We start from the raw sequence: 23,618 nt of genomic DNA on the forward strand, positions 1-23,618 counted from the left end.
GCTCTGGAAACAGTATGGAGGCCTCCTCAAAAAATGAAAAATGGGGCGCCTGGGTGGCTCAGTCAGTTGAGCATCTGACTTCAGCTCAGTTCATGAATTCAAGCCCCAAATTAGGCTCTGTACTGACAGCTGGGAGCCTGGAGCCTGCTTCAGATTCTTTGTCACCCTCTCTCTCTGCTCCTCCCCTGCTTCAAACTTTGTCTCTCTCTCTCTCTAAAAAATAAATAAAAATTAAAAAACAAAAAAACCAAAAATAGAACTGTCCCGACCCAGCAATTGCACTACTGGGTATTTATCTAAGGGATACAGGTGTGCTGTTTCAAAGGGCCAAACGCACCCCAATATTTATAGCAGCGCTATCAACAATAGCCAAAGTATGCAAAGAGCCCAAGTGTCCATCAATGAATGAATAAAGAAGTGTGTACACACACACACACACACACACACACACACACACACACACACAAGATGGAGTATTACTCAGCAATCCGTCATTTCATAATTAATCGAACTGACCACAAGCAACACTTTGGATGAACTATCAGAATGATCATGTCTACTAGGAATGTCACAGTTGCTAAATAGCAAAAAATTAATTATGACCAATTAGGAGCAAAACTCCCTACCACCTACTCCAGTAGTCAAGTACAAAAGTACAAATCTAGCTAACCATTCATTGGTGGCAACTATGCACTACATTCTTTTTTTAGGTGACAAGCACAGATGTCCCGGGGTATCTCAAGACTCCTACTATCATATGCTTTTATCTCATCTCAGTGGTGCTATGAAGGATGTGCTTCTCTTAGAATTTGAAGCCCGGGGTGCCTGGGTGGCTGTCGGTTAAGCGTCCGGCTTCAGCTCAGGTCACGATCTCATGGTTCATGATTCTGAGCCCCGCATCGGGCTCTGTGCTGACAGCTCAAAGCCTAGAGCCTGCTTCAGGTTCTGTGTCTCCCTCTCTCTCTGCCCCCCTCCCCTCTGCTTGCACTATGTCTCTCTGTCTCTCTCAAAAAATAAACAAACATTTAACAAATTTTAAAAGAAAATAAAAGGAATTATGCAGACCAGAATGTTAACAGTGCTGAGGCTGGGAGAAGGCAGAGAAAGGACGGGTGCTGAGCGGGCTCCACTCCCAGAAGCACACCACAGTGAGGGTGCCTGCAAGAAAGGGCTCGTTCCCGCCTAGTCTAACAACACGGAGTGAGGGCAGCACAGTCAGAGGGGTCAAGTTTCTCTACCCACCAAAGTGAAAAAAGGATAGCTACGAACAGCTGAAAATAGAGAATTTGTTGCTAGTAGGCTTGCCTCACAAGAAATACTAAAGAAGTCATCCGGTAGGCTAAAAAGAAGTGATTTTTACTCAAGGCAACCTGAATCCACAGGGAAAAATAAATATCACTGGAAATGACAAAATAAATGTGTAAATATGAAAAACTGTATTTTTTTTCTTTTTTCTTATTTCTTTAGAAGACAAGCCTGAATAAAACAGTAATTTTATCACCGTATTCGTGGGTTTACAACACAAGTAAGGAAATTAAACTGAAGCCATCCTGGAGAAAAGTTGTTATATTTTACCACAATTAAGTTAGTAATAATCTGAAGAAGACTGGGATGAGATGCATACTAAAAATTCTAACAACCAGTAAGAAAATAAGTTTAAGAAAACATCAGTTAACAGAAGAATTAAAATGGCACACTATAAAATAGTTGAGACAAAAAAAAAAGGCAGTAAAGGAGAAATAGAATAAGATATATTGGGGAAAGAAGCAAAACAGTAGACATAAATCCAACCATATCAATAATTACACTAAATGTGAATGAACTAAACCCTTCAAAAAGCAGAGATTGTCAGACTCCATTAAAAAGGGAAGGTCTACAATGTGTCTACAAGACACATTTTTAAACTCATAGAAAGCAACTGAAGTAAAAGGATGGGAAACAGTATAACATGCAAACAGTTACCAGAAGTCAGCTAAAGAGCTGTCATATCACAAAACAGACCTAAGGAACAAGAAATATTACTAGAGATAAAGAAGGGGATTTCATGATAAAAAGATCAACACATCCAGAACATGAACAATTACAAGCGTGCACATACCTAACACCTGAACCCCTCAAAATACATGAAGGAAAAAACTCACAGAACCAAAAGCAGTAGATTATTCAACAACTACTGTTAAATATTAAAATAGTTTACTGTCAATAACAGAACTAGACATGATGTCACGAAAGGCACGTAAGACTTGAATATTCTTTTCAAGCGCACAAAGAATATTTCTCTAAAATAGAAAAAGTTATGAAATCATACAAAAGTAACAGTAAAATTCATTTAAAACATTTTCTCAAAGACAAAATTAAATTAGGAGTCATTTGAGAAATACCTAAATATTTCAAATTAACCAACACACTTAAAATAAAAATCGACCAAAGCAAAGAAAACACAAAAGAAATTAGAAAGTAGGTGAAACTGAATAAAAGCCAAAACACACAATGGGATGTGACTAAAGCAGTGCACGGATGGGAACCTATACCTTTAAATACCCATATTAGAAAAAGAAAAAAAAGTCTTAAATCAATAAAATCTAAGCTTCCATCTTAAGAAATAGAAAATAAGAAAGTTAAATGAAAAGGAAAAAACAATAAAGATGAGACTAGAAATACATGAAACAAAACAAAACAGAGTGAGGTGCTTCACTGGCTCAGTTGACAGAACATACAACTCTTGAGCTCAGAACTGGGAGTTCAAGCCCCATACTGAACTGAGCATGGAGCTTACTTAAATAAACAAACAAATAAATAAACAAATTTTTAAAACCAGGGGGGGAGGGGGGGAGTCAAAAGTTGGTTTCTTTGAAAACATCCTCCTAATTGTTAAACCTTCACCTAAAATGACCATGGGGGAAAAAAAGACACAAATTACCACAATCAAAAATTACTTCAGTCACGATTTATCCTTCAAACATTAAAAAGATTATGAGGAAATACTATAACATTATGCCAACAACTCTGACAAGTTAGACAAAATGGACAAAGAAAGACACATTAACAAAATTAAGTGAAGAAACAAAAAACTTAAACACATCTATCCTGAAAATGAATTACTCATTAAAAATGTTCCCACAAAGAAAAGCTAGGGCCCACATCACTATACTGGTGAATCCTATCAAATATTTTAAAAACAAGTAACACCAATCCTAATAAATTCTTTCAGAAGATAAAGGAAGAGAGAACACTTTTCAATTCATTATATTATCTGATACCAAAGATAGGCAGACATCACTCACACACACACACACGCACACCCTTAGAGACCAATTTCCCTCAAAAACACAGATGCAAAAATTTTTAACAAAATATTAACAAAATTAATCCAGCAACACATAAAAAGGATTAAAGAGCAGAATGAAGATTTATCACAGGAATGAAAGGTTGGCTTAACATCTAAAAAGGTAACTAATATACCATATTCAGTGGAATAAAGAACAAAAATCACAGTCATCTCCAGAGACCCTGGGGCAGAGTGGATAAGCAGGTGACAAAATCTATCACTCCTTCATTATAAAAACTCTCAAAACCTAGGAATAACAGAAAACTTTGTCAACTCAATAAAGAGTATTACCAAAAATTCTAGAGCTAACGTCCTATTTCCAATTCTATTCAACACTGAGGTTTAGAGGGCAAGAAATAAAAGGCATCTGTCTACATTGCAAAAAAGAAGTATAACTTCTTTTACATGAAGATGCAATCCTGTATCTAGAAACTACTAAGAAATAAAAACAAAAACCATGGAAATAATTTTTCCAAGTTCAAAGAATACGAAATTAATAGAAAAAGCTCAGTTACTCTTTTTGTTGGTTCAGGTCATGGTCCCATGCCTCTTGACTTCAAGTCCTGCACTGGCCTCTGAGCTGACAGCTCATCCACCTGGAATTCTCTCTCTCAAAATAAACAAACATTTTTTAAGATGATAATTCTCTCCAAACCAAGATCTGCAGTGAATACAATGCCTGTCAGCCACTCTGGAGAACAGTGTGGAGGTTCCTCAAAAAATTATCAGTAGAACTCCCCTATGACCCAGCAATAGCACTGCTGGGGATTTACCCAAGGGATACAGAAGTGCTGATGCACTGGGGCACATGTACTCCAATGTTCATAGCGGCACTGTCAACAATATCCAAGTCATGGAAAAAGACTAAATGTCCATCACCTGTTGAATGGATCAAGAAGATGTGGTTTAGCTATACAATGGAGTACTACATGGCAACGAGAAAAGAATGAAATCTGGCCATTCATAGCAACGTGGATGGACCTAGAGGGTGTCATGCTAAGTGCAATGTCAGGCAGAGAACGACAGATGCCATATGTTGTCACTCATAAGTGGAACAGGAGAAACTTAACAGAGGACCATGGGGAGAGGAAGGGGGAAAAATAGTTGGGGAGAGGGAGGGAGCCAAACCATAAGAGACTCTTGAATACTTGAGAACAAACTGAGGGCTGATCGGGGAGGGGGAGAAGGGAAAGGGGTGATGGACACGGAGGACACACTTGCTGGGATGAGCACTGGGTTTTATATGGAAACCAACTTGACAATAAACTATAAAAGAAAAAAAAAACACAATGTGTGTCAAAATTCTAGCCAATTTTTTCTTTTCAGAAATTAATAAGCTGATCCTAAAATGCTGATGGGAATACAAACGATCTAGAGTAGCCAAAATAATTTTGAAAAAGAACAAAGTTGGAATTTATATATAAAACCACAGTAATCAAGGCAGTATGGCATTGGCATTAGGACACAAGTATGTATCGACAGATCAGAACTGAGAACGCAAAAACAGACCCTTACACTCATGATCTCAACTGATTTTCAACAAAGAGACCAGGACAATTCAATAAAGAAAGGATATTCTTTTCAACAAATGGCACTGTTACAACTTCCAAAATCCTACTGAAAAAAAAAAAGACCTTAGGCCCTCACACTTCACACAAAAAGGAATGCAAAATGGAACACCGGCCTAACCATAAGAACTATTAACTCCCAGAAGAAAATAAAGAAGAAAGACTTTGTGACCTAGAGTCAGGCAAACAGGTCTTATTTTATAGGACATTAAAGCACAATCCATTTAAAAAAATCGAGGGGTGCCTGGGTGGCTTAGTTGGTAGAGCTCCCAACTCTTGATTTCAGCTCAGATCATGATCTTGCAGTTTGTGGGTTCGAGCCCTGCATTGGGCCCTATGCTGAGTGTGAAGCCTGTCTGATCTCTCTCCTTCTCTCTCTGCCCCTTCCCTCTTGTTTTCTCTCTAAATATATACACAAACATTTAAAAAATTGATATACTTTGTCAAATTTAAAAACTTTTTGCTCTGCAAAAGACAACATTAAGAAAATAGACTAGCCACAGACTGGGACACAAAATACTTATATATCATATACTAATTAAGGACCTGAATCTAGAATACAAAAGAAAAAAAGAAAGAGGGACAGAGGGAATTAAACACCTCTTTGACTCATGAGACAACCTAATTTAAACATGGACAAGAGATTTGAACAGACATTTCACCAAAGATCTACAAATGGCTAATGGACAAATGCAAAGATGTTCACCACCTCTAGTCATTAAAGAAATGCAAGTAAAAGCCACCCTGAGATATGACTATGCTCCCAGCAGAATGCCTAGAGTGACAATACACCAAGTATTGGTGATGGATAGAGATACTAGAAAATTCAATTGGGAGGAATGGCAGGCAGATTTACTTTCCCAACAACCAGCAACTTCACTAAGTATCCAACCAAGATAAATAAAAACAAACATCCACACGTAGGCACAAGAGCCACAAACTGAATCAACCCAAATGTCCATCAAATGGTGATACATGTAATGGAGCATTACTCCATTTTAAGAGAATAACTCTCTATGACACGGTGCATCTCAAATATATTATGCTAAATGAAACAAGGCAAAAACAAAAATTACTTACTAGGATTCCACTTATATGACATTTCTAGAAAAGTTAAATCTATGAAAGCTGATTAGTGATTGCCTAAGGCTAGAGGCAAAAAAGCAGAGATTAACTACAGCCAAGAAGGAGCTTTCTGGGTGAAGAAACTATTCTAGAACTAGATTACTGTGATGGTTGCACAACTCCAGAAAGTTACAAAGAAAATGAATTGTATACTTAACAATCATGTATTTTAGGATAGGTAAATTACATCTCAATAGAGTGTTTACAATGAAGTTAACAACACAAGAAAGAAGAGACTACTCAGTGTTTTTCATTGGGCCATCCAAAATGCTGTGCTTAGTTTATGGTATATGGTAGGCATTCAAATCTTTTCCGAGTTGTAATAAAAACCGTGGAGCATTTCCTTGTCAATTGGACAACTCCTGATTACTTACTGCATGCCAGACACTACTCCAGGCAATGTGGACCATTAAGGAATAGAGTAAACAAGATCCCTGCCACTTCTGAATGCATAAATTTAATGACATGAGATGAATGAGGAAGAAAGGAAAGCAGTGAGGTACCACGTAGAAAATAAAAGAGGGCAGGGTGATAAGCCAGTCTGACAGGCTACTATAGGTTAGGCTGACTGAGAAAAAATCTAAAAGGAGGTGGTCATAAAGGCTCAGGCAAAAATGTTACTGGTCATGTGATGATGAGGAGAAAGATCATCCCAGACAAAAAGAGTGGCAGTGGCTTGACAGATTAAAGGTACTGAAAGCTGGCAGAACAGCTGGCCATTCTGGAATGAGATGGGAGAAGTCAGAGTACATGGAGGGGGGTCTCCCAAGGTAGCAAACCAAATTTAGATTTCATTTCATACATCATTGAACACTGCTAGATAACTAAGTTTTATGAAACGTGCATATACCATCTCTCCCATAAAAATATTTTCAATAAAGACATTATGATTCTTTAGTAAGTTACAGATCAGAGTAACACCAAATGCTGATTGCTTGTTATCAAAGGTCTGTTAAGATAGTAACAAGTGTGTGTCAGACTATCTTGTATATTTCATTTCAATAACTGATTACCTTATACCAACAGTGAGAAGCTCTAACATCTCCTGCTTATCAATTATTCCCCCAGAGCATTAACAGATTCTAACGTCTGGTAGATAACAGGCTTTCCTCCTTGACATGCTGAATTCTGTGCCTCCTAACATTTATCATGGAACACTTTACTAATTTTATTCCTGCAGCAGTTTAATGTTTTGCTGTCCCCAAATCATGCCATCTGTTTTCCCTAAGGTCTATTTTTAAAAAGTTAAAAAGCATTGGCATTTCAGACATTCTAGCATCTTTCAAAATACACAGGAAGGAGCTTACTTCTCCGGCATAATAAAGTGCAGCAAGGACCAGAGCTCTTTGAGGGAATTCTGCAGAGGGGTCCCCGTAATCAGGAGCCTATGGTGGGACTTGAAATCAATCAGAGTTTTATACAATAAAGAGTCATCATTCTTCAACCGATGGGCTTCATCCACTCCCAGAAAGGCCCAGTTAATACTGCCCAGCACAGTCTAAAGTAAAAACAAAACAGAACGAGCCACCAGGTCAGAAGGAACCCAAAGTACTTTCAAGTGTTAATTATCTGTGTACAAATACCATCACAAAGACATAGAAACATTTATTCTTCTTGGACTTATATTAGGACTTTGCTGTTTATTCTGTATTTTGCCAGACTAGTGTCTACTCCAAAGAGCACACCACCACCCAAAAGATCTTAGGGGAGAAGGGAGAACCTCTTAGGCCAGGTACTGCTGCATGCCCCACGGCAGGAACACAGAAAATGGTATGCTGGGCAAAAACAATACAAAAACGAAAACCATGATTTTGCAGTCTCTCCTTAATTAAGATTCATCTCTGCCTATTCTCCACCCAACCCTGAAATGCAGAAATACTAAAAGCCACCAAATTGAACTTATTTACACTTATCACCAGTGGGACCACCTGCCACATACATGTCTTAGCAACTATAGAAAGAGATGATATATAAACAACTGCATTTTTCTGTCCTCCTCACGGAGACCATTCACATCATCTGTTGTGGAGAAATTCCTTACCGATGATTCGATGGGAAATGCCTAGGATGGCACTCAAGTCTGAGTTCCTTCCGAAGGCTGACTACAATCTCAGGTAAGTTACTGGCTTCAATACCCTTTCATCCTATTTAATTCAATTGGACTAAGTGATCTAAAGTCCCCTTCAACTGTAAGGTTCTGATTTTTATATATAACCTCAATATTCTTTGTGGATTTTTGTTTGTTCACCTGTTTGCTTTAATCAAATAAAGAAAAGTAACATGGCAAGTGGGAAGCACAGACCCCACCACTTGGCCAAGTCACACCACAAAATTACACACCTTATCCTTTAAGAGGATCTCATATGTTGTTATAAGTGCATTGAACTTCAGCCTTTTAGTCTGAGAATGAATCCATTCATATTCCCGTATCTAGAAGAGAAATCAGTAATTAAGATACAATTTCTACTTTTACCTTTTCTGTATCACCAGCAGTCTTGTGACAGATGCAACAGAAACATGCCAAATAAAAAATAAACCTTAGAATTTCATGAATATCTTATAATTCTAAATTGACTGAAGTCACCAAACTATAGAGCAGTAAGAGAATTAAAAGATCACTGAGCAGCAGAAACTTTACTGCCAGAATCAAAACACCTGTCACTGCCCCTGCCCCCATCCCAGTACATCTGAAGGAAAAATGCATTCTGTCTGCAGTTAAACCCTGGTGACTTGGACTTATCTAACAATCTCCCAGAATGTGAATTTTCTTAAGGAATATTTTCTTATTCCTTGCTCTTTGGAAGGGCAATACTTTTATGATTAGTAGAACAAATCCCAACCCCTGGCTTGGTCAGAAATTTCACTAATCTACAGCAGAAAGATGTGGCCTCCGAGAAAAAGGGAAGGGAAGGTTAAAGGATGAAAATATAACTTAATATGAAAAAAAATAATGTGAAGGTAAAGGAACACAAAAACTAATGGCTCCTCAGACTGCAGCGTGACCGGATGCCCAGCAGGCACAATGGCCCACAACAAGGCTCCTGTAGTTTGGTTGCCAAGTTGGAGACCAGAGAACAGGACAAAGAGTGCGTGCAGGTGATCACCACCAAGTGGGAAGAACAAAGAAAAGGAGTCTGGGAGTCTCCATAGAAAATCTCCCTGACTCCACAATTTTCAGAGTTCACTTTGTCTTCACCTTTGAATACAGTGCTTGAAGCCAATTTTGTATCATCTAGGAAGATTTTCTCTTTTATAATGGTTAACAAACAGAATTTAGCAAAGCTAAAAACTGCTATATGCTTACAAACTCAAAATTAGAGCAGTGAAATCCACAAATCTGCCAAGGTTTAGGTTAGACGACTTGAATGAAAATATTTAATAAAAATAAATTTCAATCAGCTTAATATATAATATTATCTCTCAAAAGTTTGAGAGTTCCTGATGGCTTATTCTCGGGAGAAGCAATCTCCCAGAAAGTTTTCTCTAACACACAGTAATGAAAGAGCAAAGGTCTGGGAACAGAGACCTCTCTGTTCCCAGCCCAGCTCTGCCACTTTGTCGCTGGCCTGAGGACAAGTGTTAAACTTTCTGAGTCCTTTTCTTCATCAGTCAGTTAGAAAGAATACCATCTACTATCATGAGGACTATCATGAGGATTACAGGTAATATATCTGGCAAAAAGAACCCAGCACAGACAGACCCTTGCACACAGCAGGTGCTTTTGAAGGAGTTAGTCGTCATCATCAAGAAAAGATCTGCTAAACAGAGATCAACTCAAGCCTTTGTGTCCTAAGTTCCTTATGCTCAAGATAAGGTTGAAAACAGACAAGTAATTCTACATTTCTATAGCCCTAGCAGGGCCCATTGTGCTTTCTCTTTATTCCTACCTTACTAAGTTATGCAACCTCACCATTTTAAAAAGCTGGGAAACAAACTCTAAGAACTTGATCATTTTTAGTAGTATCTCTCTGCTCACATAGCAAAAACAACATTAACATTCCACAAGGTATTAACTCCACCTTATAATCCATTATAAATAAAATGGTCTTGGAAATACAAGACTGAGAGAAGAAAAACTTAATACTGCAATCCAACTGAAACGGATTCCCATTCACATACTGCTGTTGTTTTTCTTTTAATACAGAAAGCATATTTTAAAGAATATCTGAGTTGCATTTTTGTGATACATATATCTCCCAACATTGGGGGCACATTACAGTGTCAGAATCATGTTACTAAAAACTATAATGGCTTTAAGGTCAATTTCCAAAACACATTTATAACACAGATTCTATCCCAATTCTTTTTGTTTACACACCGTATTTCTGCTCATCAGGTCACCTATGTAAACCACTACGTTAATCTCTGGTGCCCAGATTTCAAACTCCCTCTGCCATGAGGTGAGGGTGGATAAAGGGACGACTATAAGAAAGGGGCCATACAGCTGGTGTTGGTGGAACAGGTAGGAGAGGAATGATATGGTCTGGATGGTCTTTCCTAGGCCCATTTCATCAGCAAGGATTACACTGTTACTTCTGCAGGAAGAGAAAAAACAAAAACAAAACAAAACCATTAGTTCACACACATGCACACACACAAACCAGCATGTGCACAAACCGCAAGGACACCAACGCCTCCCAATTCACCAAGCAAGGCACTGGCTACCAGCCTCAACTGGACTTCCTCTGTAGTAGCAACTACAGAAGAGCAGAAGAACAAGTGATCTAGGTACAGTCAAGCTCTGGAAATACTAGAAGAGCTTATTCAGACTATGTTCTTTACCTTGCATTTGTGCTTTTACATCTACCCCTTGTAACACAAAAAGCAGGTTTTGCTATGTTGGGGTATCCACGAAGATGACCATTACAGAAAGCAGGGGGACAAACTGGCTATCCCAACTGCTGATGAACCCTACAGCCTCACAGGGATGTGCCTCCATTCAAATCACCCGCCCCCTCCACCGCATGCCGCTCGGTTGTTTAATGCTACGTACACTGCTCCCCAGGTCTCTGTGCTGCCGCGTCTGGGGCTTGTTTTAAATACTGCACAGTCTACGGCAGAGGCAGGCTGCAGCTCAGACTTCTGAATCCACCCTACACCTACCAAATCAGAACATGCGGGAACGGGCTCGAGGAGCCGTACTTCGTGTAACAGACACCTGTGGATATCCTGATCAGGTGTGCTCCTGGGACCACACTTTGAGAAACACTGCTCTAGGAGACAGTCTGGATATTTCAAGGATACTAACAGGAGAGGATTGTTCAGATAGAAGAAAAACACTTGAAAAAATGGCCAGAGTAGGAAAGTATGTTCAGGAAATATAAAACGGCCCATTTGGCAAGGAATTAGGAATATATACATGGCAAAAGGCTGCAAACATTAGGAATGTCTTAAAAATCAGGCCATTAAAGGTTTACACATGTATAACAAATACTTAATCAGTAAACCAGAAAGAACTAAAATAGACAAGGCAAAGAAGTTAATGGATTAGAAATACAAGACATTTACCAATTAGAGATTACATTTTTATAAATACATTCTATGTTTCACAGAAAGGCCAGTTTTATGGGAAAAGAACAGAAAAAGACAAGACAAATATACTGGGGCAGGATAGAAGGGGGGGGCCATACCTCCCTATCCATCTCAGGTTCACCTAATTTATGCATTATTCAGATACAGTATGTTCCTGTGCATAATTTCCCTGTTTCTCTCACCTTTCCACACTAGCAGGGAGGAAACGGGATGAATTTTCTCCGACATTTCCTCTCCCTAACAAACTGCCACTGTTCATACACTAAAAGAGATTGGAATGGATTTCCCTGTAATTTCTGAAACTAGGCCAGAAGAGCACATTATTTAATGTAAGGTTCCCGTGACAGACCCTAAAGACTGTCTGAGTCCTCGTCAGCACACAATGTGACCGGTGAACAGGGCACATGAATGACATCTTCGTGGCTACGACTCTTCAAGTACAAAAGGAGAGGGCTGGATCACACCACCTCTTGAGGTTCCACCTAGCTTTAGGAACTATCTTCTAGGAAGATTACATCTCCCTGTTCTCTGAAACAAAACCAGTTTTTACGCCATTTAGAACAGTTCTATCAGACTTACATCCTTAGTCACACACATGAAGTTCCTCAAGGCTCTGATGTTCATGACTGAACGCTAGATGCTGTATTAGATTTTACAGGACAAAGAATATAGGCAGGTTCATGGGGAAGCAGGCATTCTAAATGTACCTCTAACCAGACACCACGTTTTTGGCATTGAGAAAACCAGCTCCCATGCTTTTATTTCCAGGCTGCAGTTCAATTCTGAAATAAGAATTTTTTCTTTACTGTAAAACACTGAGGAGCTTCAGAGTTGCGTGTGGGGGAAGACGTTTGCAGGCAGACATTAAAGATCGTTCCCACACTGTATGCCCTGGACGGACAGAGAATTTAGGTCTGTCTAGGTCCACTGTTAAAGCCGTAACAGCCTGGACGGGGCCCTAACACGGTAATCAGAGACGACTTGCAAGTGACCTGATGAATGCCGTCCAGGAGTACTGCCTCCAAGCACCTTTAACCTCCAGTGCTATCACTGTCACACCTTTTCTCTTCAAAGTCAAGGTGGTGTTGTTACAAAAGTAAGGATAATTTTATAGGCTCCACCATTGGAGACCTTCGACAACCTGTGAGGGGGGAGACTTCACACTACTCCTCAGCACCACCACAAGGAGGGAAAGGCTTTCCTGCGCTCAGAAGGAAAATGAACGGAACACAGACATTTTCTTCCTTCTTCTGAGAAGAACCCCTTCCACATCACAGGCCATCAACTTGCTATTTATACTCATGAACAACATGTTGCGACACAGGCTTCCGGTTATGACAAATTATCCCCAAATAACTAATTAACAAAGTATTCTTTACTTCAGATTAAAACAGTTTTACACGTTCTCATAAACTCCTACAAGAGCCTTCTCTCAATTACATATTTTTGTTTCTATAATACACAACAGAAATAATTATTTGCACTTAAAAATAAAAAAGCCAGAAACAGTAAGGAGAAATTCAAACATATTTTCTACCTACTTGCACCAGGAATGAGCAAGCCAGTTGAGACCTTCTAGCTGATAATCACGGAGCTCTAGATTCTCCCCTCCTAAATATGCCGGCTGTTTCTTTAAAGCCACAAATCGTGGTCTCTGCTTCAAGGCCTAAAAAACAAAAATGAACAAAGCCCAGATCTGAAAAAGACTTTCTTCCTGTTCCCACATTAAAATGCTACCTGTGATTTATGTGCTCTGAACCAAAGCACAAAAGTTAAAAAAAATTTTTTAATGTTTATTTATTTTTGAGAGACAGAGAGAGAGAGAGAGAGAGACTGAGCTGTCAGTACAGAGCCCAATATAGGGCTCGAACTCAGGAACCGTGAGATCGTGACCTAAGTTGAAGTTGGACGCTCAACTGGCTGAGCCACCCTGGGTGTCCCAAAGCACAGAAGTTTAAATTTCACATCTGAATCACCAACCCCATCTACGCCCCCGCACCTACACCTCCTTCTGTTGAGGTCTATACTCCCAAAGCCAGAAGTATCCTGAAATAGTCTTTGCTTACCGTGCTCCTGTCCTGAAGTCTGTCTGTGAACATCATTACACAGCACTGATCTTACATCCTCTCCATCATATGGAAGGAGGGCTCCATTACCATCGTTACATAATCTCATTCTAAACACTACAAAACGGAGCTCCTGGGTGTCTCAGTTGGTTAAGCATCTGACTTCAACTCAGGTCAGAACCTCACATTTCGTGAGTTCAAGCCCCACGTCAGGATCTGTGCTGACAGCTCAGAGCCTGGCACCTGCTTCAAACCTGATGTCTCCCTCTCTCTCTGCCCTTCCCCTGCTTGAGCTGTGTCTTTCTCAAAAATAAATAAAACATTAAAACACTTTTAAAAATAAAAAATAAACACTACAAAACAAGGCCACTGGGAAAGTCTGTATATGCCAAACACAGCAGAACTTCACCATGAGAACATCTGCAAATTCTAAAATGCCAGCCCCCTGACCTTGAACCCCCAAGTGTGTGAGTTTGGTTTTCTAAAGGAAATGGTTGTGAGGAACAGCAGTCTAGTAAGGTCATGTCTCTATGCTTTGCACAAAATGTGGATTCTGTGGCTACATCCATTTGGGAAACAATGTAATACAAGTTATATAAATTTCATTACTGTGACCATTTAAAAGTCTAAAATGCTTGTCCACACTCTGAATTTACAGGAAAACTTCCCAAAGCTCCTTGGCCACAAAGCCTTTTCTCAGCAAGCATTTCTCTGAGGATTAGGGCTCTATGGAATAGAACCCGGCACGTGAAGTTTCACCCCAACGGTGTATTTGGTGAGGGGACTGCTGATCGTCTCACCCCTCCTTTGTGAACAGAACCTGACTCCTCGCACTCATCTCACCCCTCCTTTGTGAACAGAACCTGACTCCTCGCACTCATCTCACCCCTCCTTTGTGAACAGAAACTGACTCCTCGCACTCAGCCGCCAAACGCCATGTCCACTTCTGCCAAGTGTCCTCTACAGCTCCCGCCATCCGATCCCCATCCCATAGTGACTTCCCTTGTCCGCACACCATCGTTCCCTCACAGACTTCTAGGGCATGTTTCTGGCTGGATCTCTGGCTTTTCCTAACTGCCTGCTCCAGCAGCTCCTGCACACCGCCATTAGGGGAAGTTTCCCGAATACAACACTGTTTCCATCCTGCTGCTCTCTCTCAGGTAGGTAGGCATGCCCACACCCACCCGATGAAGCCAGAATTAGCCTCCAAGGTATTCAAGACATGCAAACTTGGACCTAAATGCACTTGCCAACACCACCTTCCTCTCTTCTACCCCAAGAACATTCTCCTGATGCCCTTCATGAGAGGGCAATAACCTGGGCTCCCTTCTGTCTGTCTATCCAGCACCGACCCATTCTTCAAGAACCAGGGCAGTTCAAGAAGTGCATCCTCCTCTTTAACCCTCTAAAATCGCTTCACGGCTCCTGGAACTCAGGGACTCCAGCCTCTGTACTTCTCTGAGCACAGTTCTTTATCACACTCCCTTCCCCTCAAGCACGCACTGCACTCCACAGCTGCAGGGCTGGTGCCACGGACTGGGTGTCAGCTCCGCAGAGACAGAGCCCATGACTTACACAGACTTCCACTGCCAAGGACTCAAGCACGTCATTTTACATGCGAGATGAATTCCAAACAAGGGAAAGGATTTGTGCAAACAAGCAAATGAAAGCCTGTATGTTTAGTTTCTAACTTAGAATTCAGAGCTCCTCCCCTTTCCCATCACTTCTCTTTATTTTATTTAAGTTTATTTATGTATTTTGAGTCAGAGAGAGTATGTGAGCTTGGGGGGGGGGGGGGCGCTGAAAGAGAGGGAGATAGAGAAGATCCCAAACAGGCTCCGTGCTGACACGGGGCCTGGACTCACAAACCATGAGATCATGACCTCAGCGGAAATCAGTCGCTCAACCATCCGTTGCTCAATGAGTAAACCACCCAGATGTCCCCACCCCACCCCCTCCCCCCACACACTGTCATTTCTCTTTAAAGTACTTAAATTCGGTGCGCCTGGGTGGCTCAGTTGGTTGAGCATCTGACTTGGGCTTGGGTCACGATCTCACCGTTGGTGGGTTCAAGCCCCACATCAGGCTCTGTGCTGACGGCTTGGAACCTGGAGCCTGCTTCCGATTCTGTGTGTGTGTGTCTGTCTGTCTGTCTGTCTGTCTGTCTCTCTCTCTCTCTCTCTCTCTCTCCCTCTCTCTCTCTGTCTGTCTCTCTGCCTCTCCCCTGCTCACACTCTCTCTGTCTCAAAAATAAACATTAAAAAAATAAAAAAAATAAAGTACTTAAATTTTTTCAAATATTCTGCACAACATCTCTAATTAGACCTATCCAGTTCTGTGAATTTTAAGATTAAAGAGGTATAGTAAAGCCATTTTACAACTCATCCTCTCCTTCTAATGTTTTCCTTTGATGTCAAGGTTAATTCATCTTCCACATCAAAATGGGAACTATCATTTACTTTTGTATTCTATTCCCAGTACCTATGTGACCAACCCTTTCCAACGATACATCTTTCCTCTGGAAAACCAAAGGCCAGCAATCACACACCTTGCACTCTCTCGTTGGGATGGTTTTTGAGTTGTTTCGACTATGGAAGCTGTCAATACAGCTCTGGAACTTCTTTCCAATCAAGGCTTCATCTTCCCAGCTGCACTCTGAATATGGCAGTCCCATCCATTTGCATAGATACTCAGGTTCATTTGAAGGTGCCGGCTTCCGACTGTGAGCTGTTTCATATACAAAAATTAGTAGATTAGGAACTGTCAATCAAAGAAGGGGAGAGACACTGTTTAACACACAACCATTGAAATACCAAGTGACAAAACTGTAAATACACTGCAAAACCTGAACTGCTCTTAGACACTCAGCAACATTTGTTAACCAGATCTTTTGCATACCTGGAAAATCTGTTTGACCCAATGTAGATTTGCTTGTCTTCACAGCTAAACAAATGAAAAATAAGATAGAAATATTATCATTATAATCAAGCAAAGAGTGACATTTTAGGTCCTATGAATCAGAATACAGATATACTAAAAAAAAAAGGAACACCTGTCTTGCTCTCACAGCCCTGTGTAGCTATGACCCCATTTCTGTTTTCCTTACAACAAAACTCCCCAGAAGAGCTGTTTTTACACACTGTCCCCCTCATTCTCTCTTGAAGCCTCCCTAATCAGGCCTCACCCACCACTCCATAGATCCTGAACCAGCCCAAGTTCAAGGATCAAGTCTCAGTCCTTCTTCCCTCCAGGACATCATGCTCTTAGCCCTCCTCCTTTCTCACGGGACTTTCTTTCTCTTCTCTTCTCCTGTGACTTCTCCCTAACTTCCAAACCCTGGAATGCTCTCAGACTTCCTGTTCTCACTAGGTATACTATTTCTGATAACCTCTTAGGCTTTAAATATTATCTATATACTGAAAAATTTCCAAATATAAATCCCCAATGCAGACTCTCACATATGCTACAGCCTTCCCAATACTCTCCACTTGGGCAACCAAGAAGAACAGCAAACTTACAAATATTAAACCCTTCTTTTGATCAACACTCCAAAAGGCAGCTCTTCCCTTAGCCTTTCCATTTCAGTAAACAGTACCTCTGTTCTACTTTCCTGAGTCAAAAGTCTGGGCATCATTCATGACACCTCTTTCTCTCATCCCCCACGTCCAAATTTACCAGCAAATCTTGTTACCTTTTCCTTCAGTATAAATCTAGGTATCTGTCTATTCTCTTGTTTTTTTCACGTCTCTCTATTCTCAAAAAGTAAATCTACAAAACCCACTTTTAAATTAACATTACCCCAAAACCAAGTCATTATCTGTAGAGCTCAAACACTGCTGAAATAAGTCTCCACGTGCTCACCGATGATTCTTTCGACTATCTGATACTGTTTGTTCAACTCTGAGGCCAGCTCTTGTTGGCAGTTGAAATACTCCACATCTTCAGGAGACACTTTTCCTAACCTAGACAGAAGACAGAGAAAATAAATACCGATTAGATTTGGGAGCTCCATATAAATTTATCAAAGAAAGTCTAAAAGGAGCAAAGGAAACGGAGTCTTTACTTCCATCTGTCCCTTTACCATCCTTTACTCGTAATTAAGCCAAAGATTTTATAAAAACATACTTTCAGAAAACCTTAGACTCATAAAACATACCAGCTGTTCCTTCTTTACAAATAAACTTAAAAATAATTACTTTGTGTAATAAATTCCAATATCTCAACAGAATAGGACAATAAAACTGATAAAACATACCAGTTATTCCCTCTTTACAAAAAAAAAACTTAAAAATAACAACTTTCTGTAATAAATTCCAAGATCTCAACAGAATAGGACAATAAAACTGTCTTCCAGATTTCAAAGGAAACAGGCCTTTTTCATATAGATACGTGCTTTAGGAGAGATTAAATATAGCTTTTATGGAAAGCTGGTTAGTCTTGGGACTAAAATTCTATAAAAGGACAATACCAGCAGCCTGAAATGAACTATTACTGTACTTCTGAGGATTTTAAATTTGTAACAGCTTTACAACCTACTCCGTCTTAGGGATACATAAAGAAAAAATAAGTGATTTACTGAAAGAGCACCTTGTGCATAGAAGTAAAATGGGAATTAGAACCCATCTGGTCCTATTTCTAACACAAAATAACCTGATCACTTTACACTGGCAGGTGTGTCTTCAGGGCTGAACTTGACACCTCGACTTAGTTTAGGTCTGTGAGTGCTGCAGCCCCCACATATTTCTCATATGCAACTTAACCACCTCCAAAGTTGGAAGCAAGCTAAAAGCACAATGATATATCAGAGCTTCAGGAGTTATCTGTTTCTGTCACATCATTTCTGCAAATTGTGTAAAGCTGAGATTAGTGTTATGTGTATCATAACCCAGACAGTTCTGGAATATTAACTCCTGACATCTAAGCTACCCCAGCATAATCACAGGAAAATGACAGGATGCCTAAGAGCTTAGCTCTGGATAGGGCTGCCAGAAATCCAATCCTAGGTCCTCCTGGAAAAGTTGCCTTGTGCCTCACTCTTCCTATCCACAAAATGGGTATAAAGGTACAACTCTCATGGGCTTATTGTAAGGATTAAAAACAGTAGGTGTACAAAATGCTCCATAAGCTACTTATTATTAAACTCTGCAAAATTGGTGGCCACATGCAATACTTACTACACACACACACACACACACACAGTCTTCAGGTCAAAATTTTATAAAATGGAATTCTGACTGGCTCTGTGTTCAGATAATCCAGGCAAAATCCAAGATCCTAGACAGCTCTGTGCTCCACTCACTATTTAGAAACCTTCCCTTCCCTCAAGGCTACAAATATACCATTGCTTGAAAAATGTACCATTGCTTGATTTCATCCTCTTTCTTCTTAAAGTTCTCTAACTTTTTTAGGCCCTTCACTTTCTGCTGCTGTAAGGATTCTTCACTCTCCCACGTGCTGTGGATGTAAGACCAACCCTTCCACTTGATGAGATACTGGACTTCACCCTCATCCTTCTCAGTGTCAAAGTCGCCACTAGGGTCTCCGTTAGCTTCGATCGCATATACAGTAGTAGAAGCTCCAGTGGCTGCAAAAGGATTCAGGTAAACATTTAAAAGTATATTAAATCAGACCCTAAAACAGCTTCTAGTATGCATTCAGCTAAAGAATCTCTTTTGGGATGAAGCATCAAAATCCTCTGACTGAAAAATAAGCAGAAATTCACAAACAATACAGAATGAACAAGATATGTAATATCAAATATTTTCAAAATGCAAACCCAATTTCTACACTTTAAAATGTTTTCCAAAATATGCTGGTAAAATCAAAGAAATCCTGGTGTCTAAACACAATAGAAATGGAAGAGCAACATCTTTTTGGTTTGGTCCCTACTAACTCAGAAAACAAATCTGTCTCTCTAAGAATACTAAGAAAACAGGGATGCCTGGGTGACTCAGTAGGCTGAGTGCCCGACTTTGGCTCAGGCCATGATCTCACGGCTCATGGGTTTGTGGCCCACGTTGGGCTCTGTACTGACAGCTCAGAGCCTGGAGCTACTTCAGATGCCTGTGTCTCCCCTCTCTCTGCTCCTCCCCTTCTCACGTTCTGTCTGTCTCTCACAAATGAATAAACATTTAAAAAAAAAAAGAAAAAGAAAAAAAATCCCCCCCTCACCCTCCGAACACCAATTACCCATCCACTCAAAGTTCTGTTAACTCTTAACCTCAAATGAGGCTGGATGGAAAAAAAAAAAGAGAAAGAAAAATGAATTAGGCAATATTTTGATATTTTTTATATGGAAAGGTTGCTTTAAAGAAACTGAGTTATAAGACACTTCAAGTTAGATATAAAAAAAATCTTCATTTGCTATGGTCTAGGAGATTCGGAAACACCTAATTAAAGGTAAATTTGTTTCAGGTTTATAAACCGGAATCTCTGCTACATCACTGCTTTTTAAGCTATGAACAGAACTTTACTGTCTTAATCTTCAAGTCTCAGAGACGTATGTTGGACACATCCCTACATCGTCAGCAATGAAACATGACATTGTGTGAGAAAACTTCCACATTTCACAACCAATATAAGCATGGACTGAAATTCTTCATCTCAGAGCTGAAATACAGAAGATTTGGACCTCACTGAGAAGGTAAGACATAATTTGCTCCCCAAAGACACGTACCTCCTTTCTTTCCCAGCCTCGAGTCTAAGACCTTCTCGATAGTCTCACTGTTGTCCTGCTGCTCATCGGCTCCTTCTCCGGTCATTTCAATGAGATCGTCAGAGTCGGTCTCAAAGTCATCATCTTCCTTATAGCTGCATGAGAAATAATGCTGGATAAATGAGAGACTACCTTTCCAGAATTAATCACCATCAGATACAACACTGTTAAAGAACCATACCCTTTTGACTCCATGCTATGTTAAGATCAGCCACAGATAAAGTGGGCTCAAAGGTCTTTGTTGTCTCCTACTTAAGTATTAATGCATTCTCATGGAGAACTGCAGGAAGGCTTATTCACAGCTCAAACTAAAAACAGACGACTATTTACAGTGATACGTGTAAACAAGATCTAGAAAACTACAAGGACATGCCTATGCTGTTTCAACATGATGTTACTATGTAAACATGGAAACGACTACAAAGAAAACATATAATGAATGAAAAAAACAGCTACTGTTTCACTAAGCAAAAAGAAAACAATATTTCTAAGATGAAATGTCTCAACCCTATATTTTGTCTGGTAACAAGAATATGAAATTTAAGTCCTCTCAAACTGTTGAAAACTTCAACATACTTACTTCCTGGTAATAAAATCTTAAAATGCAGCTTTCCCCCATATATAAACAACAAATGGTTTGGGAGTCACACAAGAGAAAAACAGTTCTGGATGTACAACAGCTGCAGGAGGAAACAGTATACATCGGCATAATCAGTGCCGCCTCCAAGCTTTGGAATCATTAACTAGACACATCGGACAGGTTCCTATCTCCAGGACTTAGTTTCGCCATCTCTAAGTAGACCAAGAGAAACCTGTGTAACCTCTAAAGGAAAATGAAATATCCTGGGACTCACATAAAGTAATATACTGATATCTGCATCTGTCTGTCCCTTTATTTCATTTTCTATTAATTGTCCACATTCTATTAGTAAACTTAATAAAATTACATCAAAATACCAGTACATAAAGTGACCCTCAGAAGAATCTGATTAAAAGAACAATTCAGAAGTGAGAATATAATCCAAACATCTTTCCTGGAAAAGGATGTTATGTATCACTCACTAACCCACCTCAATAGAACATCAATGTAAAGCGCTTTTCTCTACAGGAATGAAGGTCTGAAATGAGCCATAGCTATTCCTTCAACATTCCCACTGGCCAACATCATTCTTTCTGCCAAGAACACTGATCAGATTTCTAAACACAAACTTAGGACACAGGTCATTATTTTTGCCCATCAAAATGCAAACTCCTGAAAGTGCCTGGGTGGCTCAGTCAGTTAAGCATCAGAATCTTGGTTTCGACTCAGGCCACGATCTCATGAGGGTCTGAGCCCTGCACTGGGCTCCACACTTACGGTGCAGGGTCTGCCTGGGCTTCTCTCTCTACCCCTCCCCTGCTGAAGTTCTCAAGGATGTGCACATAAGTTCTCTCTCTCTCTCTCTCTCTCTCTCTCTCAAAATAAACTTTAAAAAAAAGGCGGGGGGGGTGCGCCTGGGTGACTCAGTCAGTAAGCATCTGACTATGGTGACTATGGTTCAGGTCATGATCTCACGGTTCGTAAGTTCCAGCCCTGCATCGGGCTCTGTGTTGACAGCTCAGAGCCTGGAGCCTGCTTCAGATTCTGTGTCTCCCTCTCTCTGACCCTCCACTGCTTGTGTTGTCTCTCAAAAATAAATAAACGATAAAAAAATTTTTTTTACTGCAAAATTGTTGACTCACCCAAACTAAGTTCTAACCAACTATCACCCTGACACTAATGAAAAACTTCTGGGGCGTAACCTACCTAACATTTTTAGCCGCTCTGCGACGGGTCTGCCTCTTAGGAGCTTCATCGTCTTCATCGTCGTCATCAGAAGAATCTTGCCTTTTTCTTTTTCCACGCTGAGTCTTAGGTTGCTTTTTAACACGAGGTTTGGGCACTGTTCTAAAATGAGGAGAGAAAATGGCTAAGTTTTTATTCTATCATTTGGTGTCTATTTCAAATCTATACAATCCCCCAGAGCCGCAATACATACATAGGATTAACCTGGGGAATGTCAGAAATCTGTATTTCTGGGTCTCATTGGCTAAGATTCTAGTTAACTAGGAATCTGTACTTTCAACACAAAAGTATCTGTAATACTGATAATACTCAAACACACACAGGAGATGCAGGGGATTCTCTCTGAGACAATGGTTCTCGATTATTCCTCAAGGTTTCCTAACATAAAAATACACTTGCAACATGTTGCTGATGGTTCTTCTTTGGCAGACAATTTGAAAATATCTATCAAACTTAGAAATGCCAACATTTTCCATTTCTGGGGAATTGATCTTACAGTTATACAGCGATACAGGTACAATAAAGTATTCACTGTAGTATTATTTGCCATTAACAAAAGACTAGAAAAACTCTAAATCTTCATCAACTGGCAATCAGTTCAGTACACAGAATAACTAGGTAGGCTTAAAAAAACACAACACTTTTCCGTATACCAATATGAAAAGATTTCCAAGATAACAAAATAAAAATGCAGAACAAGATGCATGTAATGCTATCTGTATAAAAGGAGCCAAGGACAAAAAACAGCTACACACGTATTTTTGTGACCTGTACAAAACAGAGCTGGAAGACTACCTAAGCGACACCCCCTGCCACAGGCCGTGAAGACGGCCTCACAGGGGGACACGCACAGCCAGGGGTGAGAACCACAGCCTCGGCACTCCCGTAAGGAAGTCCCCAGTTCTCTACCAGGGCTAAAAAGGTAAAGAAAGGAGAAAGAGGCAGATGGAAACTCACAATCTTATCTGTTTCTCTCACACCTTCCATAACCAACACTACATAGACAGATGACCAGGGATTCAATAAATGACAGGTAAACTCTAGAAGAAAAAGCTGAAGTGGCTTTCCAGTCCTGTGACCAAACTCCGTTGACAAATTCCCTGCCAGGGTGGGGGGCCAGGGCACAGTGTCCTAACTCAGAGATAGGCAAATGTTTGCTGCAAACGATCAGAGCATAAATACTGTTGGCTTTCCCAGACAAGAGGCAAAATCCAAGTCACTACACAGGCACTTACTTAATGAGAGAAATTAAGTTTTCACATAATTTTTATTGACAACTCAAAATAATATCACAGTACTTTTGTGATACACATCTAATGACAAGAACTGAATTCTTTTTGAAGGGATAACATTTCACTTAACTGAGGTTCAAATTTAGTGTTGCATATCACCAAACTATAAATGTTTATCTATAAAAGCTCTACTTAGCTCGCAGGACATACAGAATTAGGTGACTGAG

General features: G+C 40.0%; 1 protein-coding gene across 7 annotated transcripts in view; it reads right to left on the bottom strand.

The window, feature by feature from the left end:
• Positions 1 to 23,618, bottom strand: part of CHD2 (chromodomain helicase DNA binding protein 2) — a 115,904-nt gene that overhangs the window by 58,392 nt on the left and 33,894 nt on the right. For 6 of the 7 annotated variants that reach the window (XM_029951007.1, XM_029951006.1, XM_029951005.1 and 3 more), the window contains 10 exons: positions 22,121 to 22,261; positions 20,296 to 20,429; positions 18,978 to 19,203; positions 17,481 to 17,581; positions 16,518 to 16,562; positions 16,168 to 16,346; positions 13,095 to 13,219; positions 10,340 to 10,556; positions 8,362 to 8,451; positions 7,329 to 7,519 (listed from right to left, as the gene is read on the bottom strand). In XM_029951007.1, the coding sequence (XP_029806867.1) occupies positions 7,329 to 7,519; positions 8,362 to 8,451; positions 10,340 to 10,556; positions 13,095 to 13,219; positions 16,168 to 16,346; positions 16,518 to 16,562; positions 17,481 to 17,581; positions 18,978 to 19,203; positions 20,296 to 20,429; positions 22,121 to 22,261 (1,449 nt within the window). The remainder of the gene's footprint in view (positions 1 to 7,328; positions 7,520 to 8,361; positions 8,452 to 10,339; positions 10,557 to 13,094; positions 13,220 to 16,167; positions 16,347 to 16,517; positions 16,563 to 17,480; positions 17,582 to 18,977; positions 19,204 to 20,295; positions 20,430 to 22,120; positions 22,262 to 23,618) is intronic. The other variant, XM_029951009.1, reaches the window with a different exon arrangement.

The sequence above is a fragment of the Suricata suricatta genome, chromosome 9 (assembly GCF_006229205.1).
Source record: "Suricata suricatta isolate VVHF042 chromosome 9, meerkat_22Aug2017_6uvM2_HiC, whole genome shotgun sequence".
NCBI classification, from domain to species: Eukaryota; Metazoa; Chordata; class Mammalia; order Carnivora; family Herpestidae; genus Suricata; species Suricata suricatta.